We start from the raw sequence: 16,996 nt of genomic DNA, 5'->3' as shown, positions 1-16,996 counted from the left end.
AATGTTTTCATTAAATTGGAATGTAAATATTATTGTATTAAAACAATAATCGAATTCCATTTTAATAGATAATTTAGTTTAAATGTACTAAGAAACAATTATTTTATGTCTTTTCTTTTGTTAATTGTTTGTTTATATATATTCAATAGACGTTAATTAGGTTAGATTCGCATGAAAAAAATTTATTCATGTTTGCCCCCCCGGACTTTGAATCCTAGTTCTGTTCATGTATCCTCCTTTTTTTTTTTTTTTTTTTTTTAATTTCCCTTGATTATGCGACCCAAGTCTTGAGGAGGGAGTGAGGGTGGGCCGTGAGCTCAACCGATACAATTGAAAATATAGGTCATGAGTCCATTATATATGTGTAGTGGGAATTTATATGCATATAGTCCATTTGTGGAAGAGGGAAAAAAATGTGGACAGTGTATGAATTTAATTTAAAGAAAAGCTTGCATGCATATATATATATATATTGAGATGCCAAGACGTCGAAAGGAGAGTGTTTGAATTTATTTTGGAAAAACCCTAAGATTTACCTTTCAGCTATGCATTTGCATTCAATTCAACTATATGCTTTTGAATTCAAAACTTATTTATAAAAATATAAAAAATAAAAAGCATAACGAAGGGCATATTTTCAAAAAAATAAAATCAAAATAACTTCAATCAAAGATAACAAAACCGAAAACCTATACATCCATCATTCTCCGGGAAATTAAAAAAATTAAAAATTAAAATTAAAATCCTAATTTCAATTTATATGTAAACAGTAAACTAGCAATACTTCATACAAATTTTTTTTTTTACGAGGAAGGCAATTGTGAAACTAGCAAGATCAATTTCTTGATCTTGGTATTAACAATTTGTTCATACCAAGATCAAGAAACTAGCAATACTTCCTTCTATCATACTAAAGACTATAAAATCTTGCAGTCCCTGGGTTCCACTAGCTTCCCTGAAATGGAGGCACCGCTATGTGACGAAGCGAGAGAAACAACCAAACCTTCGCAATGAACCTTAAGAGCGTCCCTCCCCAATAATCTTTAACAAGTCTACCCTACCATTCTTGAATTTAATCCTACCAAGAAACTTCACAACGAAAGAGACTCTGCTGTCGACGTTAATGTAACCGAGTGACATTGATCTGTAAGCGTCGCTGACCGCGAACGCAGCGTCGATAAACGTTTCGCTACGCATGGACTGGTTGAAGTCAGGGATGCCGATCTCGGATATGAACTCGGGTTCGTAAACGTGCGAGGACTTGGGTTCGTACACGAGCGTGGACTGAACGAGGTCGTAGGAGATGGAAAACTTTTTGTTGGGGTTGTGGACGGAGAACCGGGCGTTCCAGTTGCCGGAGACAGAGAAGCTTGGGTAAGTGTAGGAGAGGTTGGAGACGGAGAGTGAGTCGACTCGGAACTCGGGAATCTAGGGCTGTTGTTGACCAAGACGATGTCCCGGATGAGGTAGCCGGTTAAGGCTATGGTGGTGAGTAAGAGGAGGACGATATAGCTGTAGAAGACGCAATTACTGGTACCGGTTGACATTGCTTTGAATTGCAGAGTTAATAGGGTTTTTGGGCTTTATATAATAGAGGAGAGCCACCGACTTTCTAATTCGATTTTTCCGTCGTATTTCAACTGCCTTCTATTCCATCCTAAATTCTATATTCACAACACGATTAGTTTATTTCTTTTGAATGAAATAGAAATTATTGAGGGATGGGTTCCTTTATCCTTGTCCTATTAATTATTATTTAATTTAGCCTAAAGTCTATTAGACAGGACTTCAAGAAATTAAAGATTCTTCTCAAACTAAAATTTTATTTATCTTATCCTATGAATTGTTAAGATAACTTAATTTAGGTCAAACTCTATTTTCTAAATTTGAAGAAATTTTAAATTATATTCCAACTAAAACTCTATCAATAGAATTTGAAATAAATAATCTTTTTATTTTATTTTAATAAAACTTGCATTATACTTATTATCCTTACATCAAGTAGCTTAATATATATATATATATATATTCCATCCTTCCACTTTTCAAATAGTTAATTAAATAGAGATGTGCTATGATGAGACGTTGGAAGTGGATTGGGTAGCATGATACACAAGTTGGGGGCCTTGGGGCTATGGATAGACATGGCAAAACGGGTCAGAATTTTCTGACCCGACCTGAAAAAACCGACCCGAACCCGATTTTTTTTTTACTCGAAGCAAAAACGGGTTGACCCGTGACCCGACCCGTGTTTTTTGCGGGTCAACCCGACCCGACCGCGACCCGACCCGAACCCGAATCATTTTTTTAAAACTTATTTTTTTTTTGGTAAAAAAAATAGTAAAACTAAGACAATATTGGTTTAATTGTTTATTGTGAACTTTAAGGAAACAATTGATACATTTACATAACTATATGCAAATTAATTGAAAGATTAATGGTTGAACATTCTGTAATGAGTGAATATTTTTAGATATCAAATAGTAAAGTACATGTCAGATAATCTGGTTACAGTAGAGTTAAAAACATAGATTTAAAATTGTAGACATGTAAGAAATATTCACAAGTGTGAAAATAGTGAAGCTAAAGTATCAAATTAGCATAAATTATGAATACTTAGACCTATTTTTTAATAATTTATGTCCAAAATAAACAGCTTTTCAAAATAAATTATGATATATCCTAGAGTGTGTGTTGCTTAACAATAATATGATATTCAAAAAGAGACCATGTATAAATAAGTAAGCAATCAAATTTTAAAGTATATCTCAAATTGAAATAGAGTGTCAACCACAACTGATAATAGATTATAAAATTAATTTTCAAGATTGTAAATTTCTTATATATTTTTATTCTTTATCAAATGAGTTATCCAATAAGTCATTTGTAATTTTGTTTTATATTTGGAATGTTGATATTGTGCAGAAATAAAACTTGTGTATTTGTTTTACTTATCTTTGTGTTATTTTGTTTTAGATAGTAATGTTAGGATTTGTATAATTTTAAAATTGTTGAATAAGTATTAATAAGTTTAATTGAGTTCATTCTTGATATAAGTGGTGAATTCAAAATAATGCATTTTACATTAAGTAATTTGTTGCATAACTTTTCAAATGACAGATACATGTTGTTTTCTATATAAAAATTAAATAAATAAAAAATTCATGTGAAAAATACGGGTCAACTCGACCCGACCCGCAACCCGATTGACCCGAACCCGATTTTGACCCGCTTAAAGTGACCCGTTTTTGACCAGTGACCCGTTTGACCCGTAACCCGATTGACTCGACCCGAACCCGACCCGACCCGCCCATTTTGCCATGTCTAGCTATGGAGGATTCTTGGTTGGGATTGCACAACTATGGTCGCAAAAGTTCAATTTTAGCCAAGGGTGGTTAATTGGCAGGTTGAGTGTTTGAAGGTATAATATTTTTTTGGTTTTGACATTTCTTTTAAAAGTAGAGTTGTTAATTTTTTATCTAAAGGGTTTAATTTGAGATCTAAAAATTTTGTACTTTGCTATGTGTGTAGTGTATTTCTTATTACAAGATTGAAAAATAATTGGTAACTTTTTTTTTCCTTTTATTTTCTATTTTTAAAATTTTTATTTTTATTTTTTAGATTAAAAAATTTGTTTAGGAACTTAAAATGAATAGAAAACAAACACTGTTATCAAAACTCAATTTTTGAGGGCAAAACTATTTTCAATTTTCAAAAGCTAATGAAAACATGAGTCTAATTTAATCAATTTATCTCATTTAATGAATTAGTGTCAGAGTTTGAATCCTAGTGGCAACATATTTTAGTATTTTCTTTTTCTTTTTCCTTTAGAAAACTTTTTTTTTTAATTAACCAAAAATGTTTTTATTTCAAAAATACAAGAAAATTGTTTTTTCTTTCTATTCCCAAAAACAAAATTTTAAAAATGGAAAATAAAAATTGTTACCAAACATAACCTACATTTTCAACCTAAATTTTCAAGAGAGAATGAATTTGTTTGAAATAGTGAGGTTCGGCTATGGGATTTCAAAGTTACAATTTTTCTGTCTTCAGGTTTTAGTTTTTAGATAAAAAAGAATAGTTGGTGACTTGGTGTTAACTTGGCTCATCAGTTGACATTACTTTGGTTTCAGATGCATAAAAATTTTATAATGTTTATATCTTAGTATGTGTTTGGATTGGTGTCCGCGTCTCCACGTCCAGCGTTTCACTTTACTTTTTTTGTTTTTTTTTTTTTTTGTTTTTGTTTTTGTTTTGTTTTGGAAGTGTGTTTCTCAATTTCTGTGGCTTTATGCCACACCAATGGGTTCCATGCACTATTTATAGGACTCACAAACTTTTTTTTTCAGCAATTTTTTCATTAAAAATGGATTTCACGACACTATTCACACATTTGAAAATTATTTTGTTACAGTATTTTCAGTTTTCAGTTTTCAGCAAAATAAGCAGTATCCAAATGAACCTTTATTTGAAGGACTTACCCAAGGAGTGCATTGGTTGAATCAGGCTAAAGACTTCAAGGGATTGAATAAGAAGAGGACTTACAAAAGAACCTCTTATTCATGTGATCCTCTCGTGCAATTTTTTATGATAAAAGCCAAGGCTCCGCTGGATATAACTTTTACACCCATGCCTTTCTAACTAATTCAATATGCAAAATCGTCATTCAGTTAGTTTTTATTTTTTGTTATATGATACTGTGCTTGCAATTTGTTTGTTTATTTTTTTTATAGTGAAAATATACATGCATCCAATTTTCTGGAATGATGTGGCTAAATTTTTGGATTTTGGGTATTCAGAATTTGGGGTGATGCCAATGAAGGAGATGCTTTAAAAGTAAAAACTATTTTTAATGTCCTTTTATTATTATGATTATTTGGTAACATAACCCAGTTAAAAAACAATGCATATTGCGCCTTCAAAAAAAAAAAACTATGCATATTGCAACTCCATTAGATACACCATCTACTCATCATATTGCAATTCTATAGCATGAACAATTTCCATGCGAATTCGATAGGTTAGATGAGAATTAAGGAGGTATAAAGTCTAAGGAAAAGAAAAAAAAAACATTTTTTTTCTCACTGAAAATATCTTATACCTTTGTAAGATTTTTTTTTTCTTGAAAAAAAAAAAAAAAAAAAAACCAATTGAAGTAGAGAAGATTGACCTCAAGTGCAAAGGTTTATAAAGCTGCAAGACCCATCAACTGTTATGCATGTGTAAATATAATATATGAGTAAATAAATTATAACTATTTGCAAAATAAAATATAATAATTATTTATTTGATTATATTTTTCAATAAATTAATTTATTTATAATTTTATGATCAAAACATTGCACATGAATTTAATTAGTCTCTAATATTTGTGTGTAGATGCTCCAGGAGTGTAGAGGCTTTTTGGCTAATTTCTGTGTAGATGCGTGAGACAAATCAGATTTTATGTTGTATTTTAAATATTCATGATTGCTTAGATTTCATAATTAAAAAAAAAAAACATAATTATTATTTGAGACATTATATCAATCTTTAAACAGTATTCACTACAAAAAACTGGGCCTATAGTGGCGTTTCACAAACGCCACTATAGGTACTAAAACGCCACTATAGGCCCATTTGGGCTATAGTGGCGTTTGCAAACGCCACTTTTGTACCGCTATTATAGACCTATAGTGGCGTTTCTTTTAAACGCCACTATAAGACCACCCTATAGTGGCGTTTCCAAACGCCACTATAGACCAATTTTTTTTATTTTCGAAAAAGGCTATAGTGGCGTTTGACAAACGCCACTATAGGATACACCTATAGTGGCGTTTGTTAAACGCCACTATAGGCTCTAAAAACGCCACTATAGCCCCAAAAAAAAACAAAAAAAAATTTGATTCAAAAGAATTTTTTTTGGCGTGAAAATGTTTTTTTAATTGAATTAAGATTGTAATTAAATTAATATTACAATTTTAATTAAATTAAAAGATACAAAACAAAATACAAACACTGTACTATCCCAGCAAATTCAAAATGAAACACAAACCCACCTAAAAAAATTTAAAATCAAACACATGCAACATGCTCACATCCAAAAATAAAAAAAAAATAAAAAAAATAGCAACTTCAAATACAAACAGTACTATAACTATCCCAGCAAATTTAAAATGAAAACACAAACCCACCTAAAAAGTTCAAAATCAAACGTAACATGCTCACATCCAAGGAATAGACCAAAACTATTATCAAAAAATAAATAGACCAAAACAATCATAAATTAAAAAAAAAAAAAAAATGCTTACCTGCAACTATACAACCAATGGCTTCAAACACCATCTACAAATTTGAACAAAATCCATAAGCTGCAACATTATCTGCAAATCCAAAACCCACAAACATTAACACACCACAAATACAAAATAAATAAAATCAAAATGGAGAGGAATAGAAAGAANAAGAAAAAAAAAACATTTTTTTTTCTCACTGAAAATATCTTATACCTTTGTAAGATTTTTTTTTTCTTGAAAAAAAAAAAAAAAAAAAAACCAATTGAAGTAGAGAAGATTGACCTCAAGTGCAAAGGTTTATAAAGCTGCAAGACCCATCAACTGTTATGCATGTGTAAATATAATATATGAGTAAATAAATTATAACTATTTGCAAAATAAAATATAATAATTATTTATTTGATTATATTTTTCAATAAATTAATTTATTTATAATTTTATGATCAAAACATTGCACATGAATTTAATTAGTCTCTAATATTTGTGTGTAGATGCTCCAGGAGTGTAGAGGCTTTTTGGCTAATTTCTGTGTAGATGCGTGAGACAAATCAGATTTTATGTTGTATTTTAAATATTCATGATTGCTTAGATTTCATAATTAAAAAAAAAAAACATAATTATTATTTGAGACATTATATCAATCTTTAAACAGTATTCACTACAAAAAACTGGGCCTATAGTGGCGTTTCACAAACGCCACTATAGGTACTAAAACGCCACTATAGGCCCATTTGGGCTATAGTGGCGTTTGCAAACGCCACTTTTGTACCGCTATTATAGACCTATAGTGGCGTTTCTTTTAAACGCCACTATAAGACCACCCTATAGTGGCGTTTCCAAACGCCACTATAGACCAATTTTTTTTATTTTCGAAAAAGGCTATAGTGGCGTTTGACAAACGCCACTATAGGATACACCTATAGTGGCGTTTGTTAAACGCCACTATAGGCTCTAAAAACGCCACTATAGCCCCAAAAAAAAACAAAAAAAAATTTGATTCAAAAGAATTTTTTTTGGCGTGAAAATGTTTTTTTAATTGAATTAAGATTGTAATTAAATTAATATTACAATTTTAATTAAATTAAAAGATACAAAACAAAATACAAACACTGTACTATCCCAGCAAATTCAAAATGAAACACAAACCCACCTAAAAAAATTTAAAATCAAACACATGCAACATGCTCACATCCAAAAATAAAAAAAAAAAAAAAATAGCAACTTCAAATACAAACAGTACTATAACTATCCCAGCAAATTTAAAATGAAAACACAAACCCACCTAAAAAAGTTCAAAATCAAACGTAACATGCTCACATCCAAGGAATAGACCAAAACTATTATCAAAAAATAAATAGACCAAAACAATCATAAATTAAAAAAAAAAAAAAAATGCTTACCTGCAACTATACAACCAATGGCTTCAAACACCATCTACAAATTTGAACAAAATCCATAAGCTGCAACATTATCTGCAAATCCAAAACCCACAAACATTAACACCACCACAAATAAAACAAAATAAATAAAATCAAAATGGAGAGGAATAGAAAAGAATCAATTCATGTGTGAAGTGAAAGAAGAGTGAAAGAAAAAGAAAAGAAGAAAGATGGAGGAGTACCGGAGACAAGGAGAAAAAGAAGGAAAGAAAAAAAAAGAAAAAAAAGAGAAGAGAAAGGAGGTCTGAGACTTTGGCGTGGAGAGACAAGCTAGGGAGAAAAAGAAACAAAGGAAAAAAACAAAAGAAACCAAAAGAGCAAAGAAGTCTGAGGAGATAAGGGAGAGATATGGGAGAGTGGGGGTAGGTGGGGGTAGGTGGGGAGTTTTAATGTTTTTTTAAATTTATATATATATATATATATAATAAAGGGAAATGATAACTATATATGTGTGTGTATATATATATATAAATGATATATTCACAATATTTTCATAATATTTTTACAAAAAAATTTAGTGATAAGTTGATACTGGTTGTTATTATTAGGGTAAAAAATTAATTTTAGTGTTAGGTTTAAATTTGAACCAACAACAATTAATTAACCACCTATGATTTGTTGTGAAAATATTGTAAACGTAGCATCTCTCATACATAAATATATATATATATATATAAAGAGAAATGATATGTCAACAACATTTTCATAACATTTTTACAACAAATTTTAAGTGACAGTTGCTGCTAGTTATTATTGTTAAGGCAAAAATATAATCTTATTGTTATGTTCAAATTTGAACCAATAACAATTAACCACTTATGATTTGTTGTGAAAATATTATGGCATAGCATCTCTCATTTATATAAATATATAATAATAATATATACATTAAATATTATATATATATATATTATATTCAAATATTTTGGAATATGCCATAGAATATCCTAGGCATATTCCATGGTTTTCTTTACCGCTCAAACTCATTCAGTTCTTTCTTTTTTTTTTTGTGTGTGTGTGTGTGTGTGTCTGCTGGAATATTGTGGAAGAAGCACTTTTTGGACCTATAGTGGCGTTTGGTAAACGCCACTACAAGTCCCCCTTTTTTTTGCTGAATTCTTTTTTTTTTTTTTTTTGGCTGGGCTATAGTGGCGTTTGCAAACGCCACTATAGGTCCTACTGTTACAAAGGCCTCTAGTGGCGTTTGTCAAACGCTACTATAGGCCCTATCCAACCAAAAAAAAAAATTGCCTATAGTGGCATTTGACAAACGCCACTATAGGTCCTATTCCAAACGCCGCTATAGGTCCCTATTTTTTTGCTGGATTTTTTTTTTTTTTGCTGGGCTATAGTGTTTTTTGCTGGCTTTTTTTTTTTTTTGCTGGGCTATAGTGGCGTTTGCAAAACGCCACTATAGGTCAAATGCCTATAGTGGCGTCACTATAGGCCCTACCCAACTGGAAAAAAAATAAAAAATAAAAAAAGTGCTTATAGTGGCGTTTGACAAACGCCACTATAGGCCCTTGTAAGACTAGGACCTATAGTGGCATTTTAAAAACGCCATTATAGGCCTTTAAAACGCTACTATAGACCCATTTTTCCAAACGCCACTATAGGACATTCCAAACGCCACTATAGATATGCCTATAGCAGCGTTTATAGAAAACGCCACTATAGGGCGCCTATAGTGGCGTTTTTTACAAACGCCACTAAAAAAAACGCCACTATAGGACCATTTTTTTGTAGTGATTATATAATTACTCAAGAATTCAAACTTGTATAATTGCTCAAGGGTTGGAGTTCAAGTCTCCAGGAGGGAGTTTCACACACATATATACTTAGATTAGGTTAGAGTAGAAATTCTATCTTATATAAAAAAAAAAAAAATTCAATACTAACTTCATCAATTTAGAGCCACGAAAATGATATTTAATTAAACACTTCTAATAAACCCATTTAAATCGAATCTTTGAGTAACTAACACATAAGGGACAAAAATCTATATGCTACTGTAGGGGCACGATTTACAGCCCAATCCCAATATGTATGGGATCGTGGGTCAATTAGCTCAATACAATAAATTTGTAAAGAGAAGGTCAAAGAACTAGGTTCTAGTGAATCTCATAATAGCTAGAATGGGTTTAAAAGACAATCATGCAATAACAAAATACGTAAGGTTGGGTGAATGTATTGTCCGAGGACGCAAATCTTTGTATAGATTAATGAAACTAATTACAAGTGCAGCTTTGGTTACTACAATGTTCTTTCTTCTATTTCTTCAATCCCCTTTCCTTCAGGAGTTTCTCACATTATATACCTCATTCCTGATGATTTTGGCCCTTCATTTGTCAATCATCCAAACCACCACTTACTACTTGAGTGCCCGTCCCATCAGACACTCATTCTGGCTATCTATAAGTTGCAATGGCCAAGGAAACACTATTCAGATGTTTTCTCCTCATAAATGTGGCTAGAAAAGTAGCGTCAATGCATTTAATACAGAGGTAGCAGCTTTTCCTCAAATATTCATGAGTTCACTTCTTTCTCGAATGTTTATGAGGCATGCTCCTGATACTGGAGCTTCTATGGAGGTCACTCTTGTCGTTGGAATACATATCTGAACGATATTTGGCATGGCCGAGGAGGAATTATTCCTCGGACTGCAATCTACTCCTCTCTTACTCATGGGCTCTTGAACTGGAATCCCTCATAACTGTTTGTCTCTCTTCAAACATACCATCGTCCTCGGATAAAACTCAAGGCCCAATATACGATTTTGGGCCCTTATCTCTACAGCTACTATATTAATAAAGATATGACTCACTTTCTGCACTGTAAATGCTTTTTGTATGATCCAAAATTCTTCATCTTATTCACCATTTATAATGCATACATCATAAAGTAGCATGTAATATCATATTAGAATTTAGAAGTGTTTAATTAATAGTTCATGATATCAGCTTATTACAAAGCATTTGTCCAACAAAAAGGCCTTTGAGGACGCTCACGCATAACAATTTTGTGCCATTAATTCAAGAAGAATTTAGTTTGACTAATTTTTTAAAAGCTTTATTTCTAATTATACTAATTTTTCAAAAATCAAATAATTGACAATCAAATAATAAGCAACTATCCTCATTACACACACTATGACTAATTTTTTAAAAGCTCTGTTTCTAATTATACTAATTTTTCAAAAATCAAACAATTTACAATCAAATAATAAGCAGCTAGCCTCATTACACACTATGTGCATGCTCATAGCCGTAGGCTTTCTATACATTTTTTTTTAGATGTCAACACTTTTAATTCATTCCAATTTGGAGTTATTGCATTTTCCTTAGAGCATGATGAGATTTATTTTGTGGAAGTGTTAATTTGTTTTGTTTTTGTTTTTGTTTTTTTTTTTTTGGTACTACATCTCATCACAATCCTAGTACTTTTGGTGATTAGAAAAAACACCCAATCTTGAATTGAGATGAATGGAAAGTAATGTTACAAAAAAATAAAGCCTTTGTGCATGCATAACGCATGTGCATATGTGTGATGAGATTTATGCATTTTGGAATGTATTTATTCTCATTAATTATTAGAGAAATGCTATGTCCACAATATTTTCATAACAGTTTCACAAAAAATCCTAAGTAGTAAGTTATTACAAGTTGTTATTGGTTGATGGGTCCAAGAAATGAGTTAGATCGTCCATCCAAGAAGAACGATGCATAAGGACGATCTCATTACCATCACAGTACGAAGGGGGCCACTTGATCAACCCAACCAAGGACGGCCGTTACGACTAGCTGCAATAAACACCAATACCGTTGAAGGTGCGCCGGTCAACTTAACACCTGGCACAAGCGTTACGGACTCAAGCAATAATGCTCCCATAATGACGGAGCCAACGGCTAGAAAGACACTGAAATAACCTATATATACCTATAAACAAGATCCAGAGGGGGTAAGAAAAATCACTCCACTCTATTCTCATTTTGGTTTTCTCTATTTTACTCCGCTTGCTAAGTTTCTCTAACTTTATCATTGGAGGCGTTGTGGGTAGCACCCCACCGGTGATTCTTTCTCTTTTGTTGTATCCCAGGGCTGATACCAGCAGTGGACGATCTTTATTTGGACGAACATCTTGACTGACGATCTCAGCATCATCAGTTTGGCGCCGTCTGTGGGAAACAAGGTTTTTGAACGATCAGTTCAGGGACGTTGTTCTATTACAACAAGATGGAGTCCAGCTCTAATCCAGATCCTGCTGCATTGGCCCTGCAAATCCAGGCACTTACAGCCACGGTGGAAGAACTCACCAAGCAAAATCAAGAAATGAGACAGTGATTGCAACAGAGAAATAGCCACATGGAGGTCAACAGAGATGAAGACGGAGACAGTCATGGGAGACGCGCCAGCACTCCTGACGAACCAAACTCAAGTGTCCTCAAGGAGATGAGGAAAGAGATGGACGAGTTACGAAACGCAATTAGGGGAAAGACGGACCTAGGACTAGACAAAATCGTCAGGCAGTCTGACTCGCCCTTCACTGCCGCTGTCCAAGAGTGCCCAGTGCCCTCTAAGTTTGCCTACCCCAGCTCGAACCCTTTGACGGGCTAAAGGATCCGTTGGATCATCTCAATACCTTCAAGACAACTTTGGGCCTTCAACAACCCCCTGATGAAATCCTATGTCGATCATTCCCCACTACCCTTAAAGGGGTAGCCTGGGAGTGGTTTGCCAAACTGCCTACGTCGACTATTGACAACTTCGAGCAACTAAGTAGTTCTTTTATTCGTCATTTCGTGGGTGGACAACGACCAAAAAAGACAGCCGATCACTTGCTCACAATCAAGCAAGCGGAAAAAGAAACTTTAAGGTCCTATGTGACGCGTTTTATACGAGGAATGCTAGAAGTGGACGAGTCAGACGATAAGGTGCAACTCACGACCTTCAAAGCCGGGTTAAAATCCAGAGATTTTGTGGCTTCCCTGGCGAAGAACCCTCCCAAATCAATGGCAGAAGCGCTATTGAAAGCACAGAAATACATGAACGCCGAGGATGCGCTAGCAGCCATAGATGGGACAGAAAAAACAAAGGAGAAGAAGAAAGAGAAAGAAAACGACAGAAGGGGGCAGAAAAGGGATCGAACAGATCGACATAATGACGATGGGAGTAGGCGAAGGGATGATAAAAATTCTCAACAAATGAAGTTCACACCACTGATAATGCCAGTTGATCAGATTCTGGCGGAAATAAGGGACGAGCAGAGCCTTAGATGGCCTAGGCCACTTCAATCGCCACCTAGTGTACGCGATAAGAGAAAGTATTGCCGTTTTCACAAAGATCACAGGCATTACACGGAAGATTGTCGAGATCTGAAAGAGCAGATAGAAGAACTTATCCAGAAAGGGAAACTTCAAAAATATGTGAAAAGGGGAGAAGCCAGCAGATATGGTAAGAAAGAACAACAAGGGGATTTCTGAAGAAGCGAAGGTCAACCACCTCATCCACAGAATGCAAGGGGAGAATTAAAGACAATTGCGGGGGGACCGTCCATAGGAGGGTCGTCCAGGTTCCTCAGAAAATCATATTAAAGGCAGGTAAATAGCATTCACAGCTTACCCCCCTTCAAGCAGCGACGGACGAACCAAGATATGTGTTTTTCGGAAGAAGATGCCAGGGGGATCAAGCAGCCTCATGACGATCCACTGGTTATCATGATCATGATCGAAGGTTTCAACACAAGGAGAGTTTTGGTAGACAATGGGAGTTTAGCAGATATCATTTACCTGTCTGCCTTTCAGCAATTGAAGGTAGACCCAAACAGACTTCGACCCTTTGAATCGCCCCTCGTCAGCTTCAGCGGGGATAAGGTGTACCCCCGGGGTATTGTGACGTTGACTGTAACCGCCGGTTCATATCCCTTATAGGTAACTAACAGACACAATTTTTTGGTCATGGATTCCCCTTCGTCTTACAACGTAATCATTGGACGACCTACGCTTAACCAGTAGAAAGCTGCTACTTCCACATACTGCCTGAAGGTAAAGTTTCCGACAGAACAGGGGGATGGAGAAATAAGAGGGGATCAAGTCTTGGCAAGGGAGTGTTATCAGGCGGTCCTAGCATCCAAAGAAAATCATACGTGGGTGATCGAGGATAAATCACCTGAGATCATGGAGAAGTTAGAAACAATAAAGTTTGTCGAAGAAGATCCATCGAAGACGACTCAAGTAGGGACGAATCTAAGCCCAAAAACGAAGGAATTAATCATTCGTTTCTTGAAAAACAACCTCGATGTATTCACATGGAGTCATGAAGATATGCATCCAGCACCGCCTAAACGTAGACCTGGAAAAGAAGCCAGTCCAACAGAAGCAGAGGGTTTTTGCTCCCAAAAGAAACAAAGCAGTGACGGACGAAGTGAACAAGTTACTCGCTGCTAACTTCATTCGAGAAGTTTATTATCCGGAATGGTTGGCCAATGTCGTCATGGTCAAGAAGGCCAACGAAAAATGGAGGATGTGCGTTGATTTCACCGATCTAAACCAAGCCTGTCCAAAAGATAACTTCCCCCCTGCCCAGAATTGATCAGTTAGTTGACTCTACTGCCGGGCACAAGCTCCTAACATTCATGGACGCATTTTCTGGATACAACCAGATACAGATGGCCGAGGAAGATCAAGAAAAAACTGCCTTTGTCACCAGCCAAGGGCTTTATTGCTACAAAATCATGCCTTTTGGCTTGAAGAATGCAGGTGCCACGTACCAGAGGTTGGTAAATCAAATGTTCAGAGAACAGATCGGGGTATACGTTGACGATATGCTCGTCAAGAGCAAAGAGGAGGACGATCACCTAGACGACCTCAGGGAAACATTCAACACACTCAGACAATACTGCATGAAGTTAAATCCCTCCAAATGTGCTTTCGGAGTTTCATCAAGGAAGTTCCTTGGGTTCATGGTTTCGCGAAGAGGAATTGAAGCAAATCCGGAAAAAGTAAAAGCCATTCTCGAGATGTCTTCACCAAGGACGATTAAAGAAGTGCAATCACTCACGGGCCGGGTAGTAGCCCTCAACAGGTTCATCTCTAGGGCAATGGATAAGTGCCTCCCTTTCTTCAAAACCCTGAAGAAGGCGTTTGCTTGGACGGAGGAATGCGAGGTAGCGTTCCAAGAATTGAAGCAATACTTGAGTAATCCCCCACTATTAAGTCCGTCCAAAGAGGGTGAAGATCTGTTCCTATACCTGGCAGTATCCGCCACGGCTGTAAGTGCAGCCCTAATCAGGGAAGAAGATAAGAGACAACTCCCTGTGTATTATGTCAGTCAGGCCTTCCAGGGAGCCGAGGCTCGTTATCCACGAATTGAGAAGATCACCTTCGCCCTAATAGTGGCCTCGAGAAAACTTCGTCCCTACTTCCAGGCCAATCCAATCAAAGTAATGACGGACCAACCCATCAAGAAAGCCATGAACAAACCCGAAGCAGCTGGACGAATGGGGCAGTGGGCAATTGAGCTTAGCCAGTTTGATGTCAAATACTGTCCACGTACAGCCATAAAAGCCCAGGTATTAGCAGATTTTATAGCAGAATTCACCATCAACGAACAGGAGGAAAGTCGGGAAGACATCTGGACGATTAATACAGATGGGTCGTCCATACAAAAAGGAGGAGGAGCAGGCATCGTTATTGTTTCCCCCCAGGAAGATGTTCTCAAATATGGGGTTCAGCTGAAATTTCCTGTAACCAATAACGAAGCAGAATATGAGGCCTTGCTAACAGGACTCAAGTTGGCTTAGGCACTGGGAGCTGAAAATGTTGTGATCAAGAGTGATTTGCAACTCATCATTGGACAGGCCAGGGGAGACTTCGAAGCAAAGGAAGCAAGGATGCAAAAATATCTCCAATTGATGAACCAACTAAGTAGCAACTTTAACCGTGTAGAGTTTGTACAGATCCCACGCGAGCAGAATGTAGAAGCCGACGAAGTGGCACGGAGCGCCTCGACAGATGTTCCAGACGTGACCAGCAGGTGGAAGTTAGAAGAGCAAAACCTCCCCAGCATCAAGGAACTAGAAAACTTCTCTGTACACACCCCTCAAGGATGGACGAGCCCGATCCTATCCTTCCTCAAGGATGGACGATTACCATCAGACACTGAAGAGGCCAGGAAAATCCGTAAACGAGCTGCCCAATTTACCATATTGAATGACCAACTTTATAGAAGAGGTTTCTCTCAACCCTACCTGAAATGCCTAGAGGAAGAGGAGGCCAGGTACGTCCTCGAGGAGGTGCACGGGGGAATTTGTGGAGACCACATGGGGTCAAGATCTCTCGTCAGAAAGATTGTGCAAGCAGGCTACTTCTGGCCAACGATGCAGCAGGACGCATCAGATTTTGTGAAGAAATGTGACAGCTGCCAAAGATATGGGAATATTCAGCGAGTTCCAAGAGAAAGAATGACGACTATTTCCTCACCCTGGCCATTCGCGCAATGGGGAATCGATATCATGGGCCCTCTACCACAAGGAAAGAGACCAGTAAAGTTCCTGCTGGTCGCAATTGATTATTTTACAAAATGGGTCGAGGCAGAAGCTCTTGCAACAATCACAGAGGCTCAGGTACAAAATTTTGTTTGGAAAAATATTATTTACAGGTTCGGGCTCTCGAGGACGATCATCTCTAACAACGGTCGTCAGTTCGATAGTCAAAGGTTCAGATCATTTTGCTCAGGCCTAGGTATCAAGAACAAATACTCTTCGCCAGGACATCCTCAGGCCAACGGGCAGACGGAAGTAACTAACCGAACCTTACTCAAGTCCATCAAGTCCCGGTTAGTGGGGGCAAAGGGAGCATGGCTAGAGGAACTACCAGACGTCTTATGGGCTTATAGGACGACGACAAGAACACCAACAGAAGAAACCCCCTTCAACCTAACATATGGCACGGAGGCAGTCATCCCGGTTGAAGTAGGCCTTACAAGCACCAGAAAGGAGTTTTTTGACGAAAGAAGCAATGAAAACCAGTTAAGATTGAACCTGGACGGTCTAGACGAAGTTAGAGACTAGGCCTCCCAAAGAATGGCCAGGTACTAGCAAAAAATGGCAAGATACTACAATCAAAGAGTAAAGTTGAAAAGATTCAACATCGGTGACCTCGTCCTCCAGAAAGTAACTACAGCAACGAAGGACCCTGCACAAGGAAAATTGAGCCCAACCTAGGAAGGGCCTTACCGCGTCGTCCACTAGTCACGACAAGGGAGCTACCATCTAGAAGATCTGAA

General features: G+C 36.2%; 1 protein-coding gene across 1 annotated transcript; it reads right to left on the bottom strand.

The window, feature by feature from the left end:
- Positions 1 to 679: 679 nt before the first annotated feature.
- Positions 680 to 12,112, bottom strand: LOC112026162 (uncharacterized). The gene is given in 4 exon segments (XM_065761851.1): positions 680 to 1,018; positions 1,020 to 1,428; positions 11,534 to 11,640; positions 12,007 to 12,112. Coding segments are annotated over 4 exon segments (723 nt in total). The 3' UTR covers positions 680 to 917.
- Between the last annotated feature and the right edge of the window lie 4,884 nt (positions 12,113 to 16,996).

The sequence above is a fragment of the Quercus suber genome, unplaced genomic scaffold (assembly GCF_002906115.3).
Source record: "Quercus suber isolate HL8 unplaced genomic scaffold, Cork oak 2.0 scaffold_432, whole genome shotgun sequence".
Classification (NCBI taxonomy): Eukaryota; Viridiplantae; Streptophyta; class Magnoliopsida; order Fagales; family Fagaceae; genus Quercus; species Quercus suber.
Note: the sequence above shows the minus strand (reverse complement) of the source record. Positions and strands in the feature narration are given on the sequence as shown.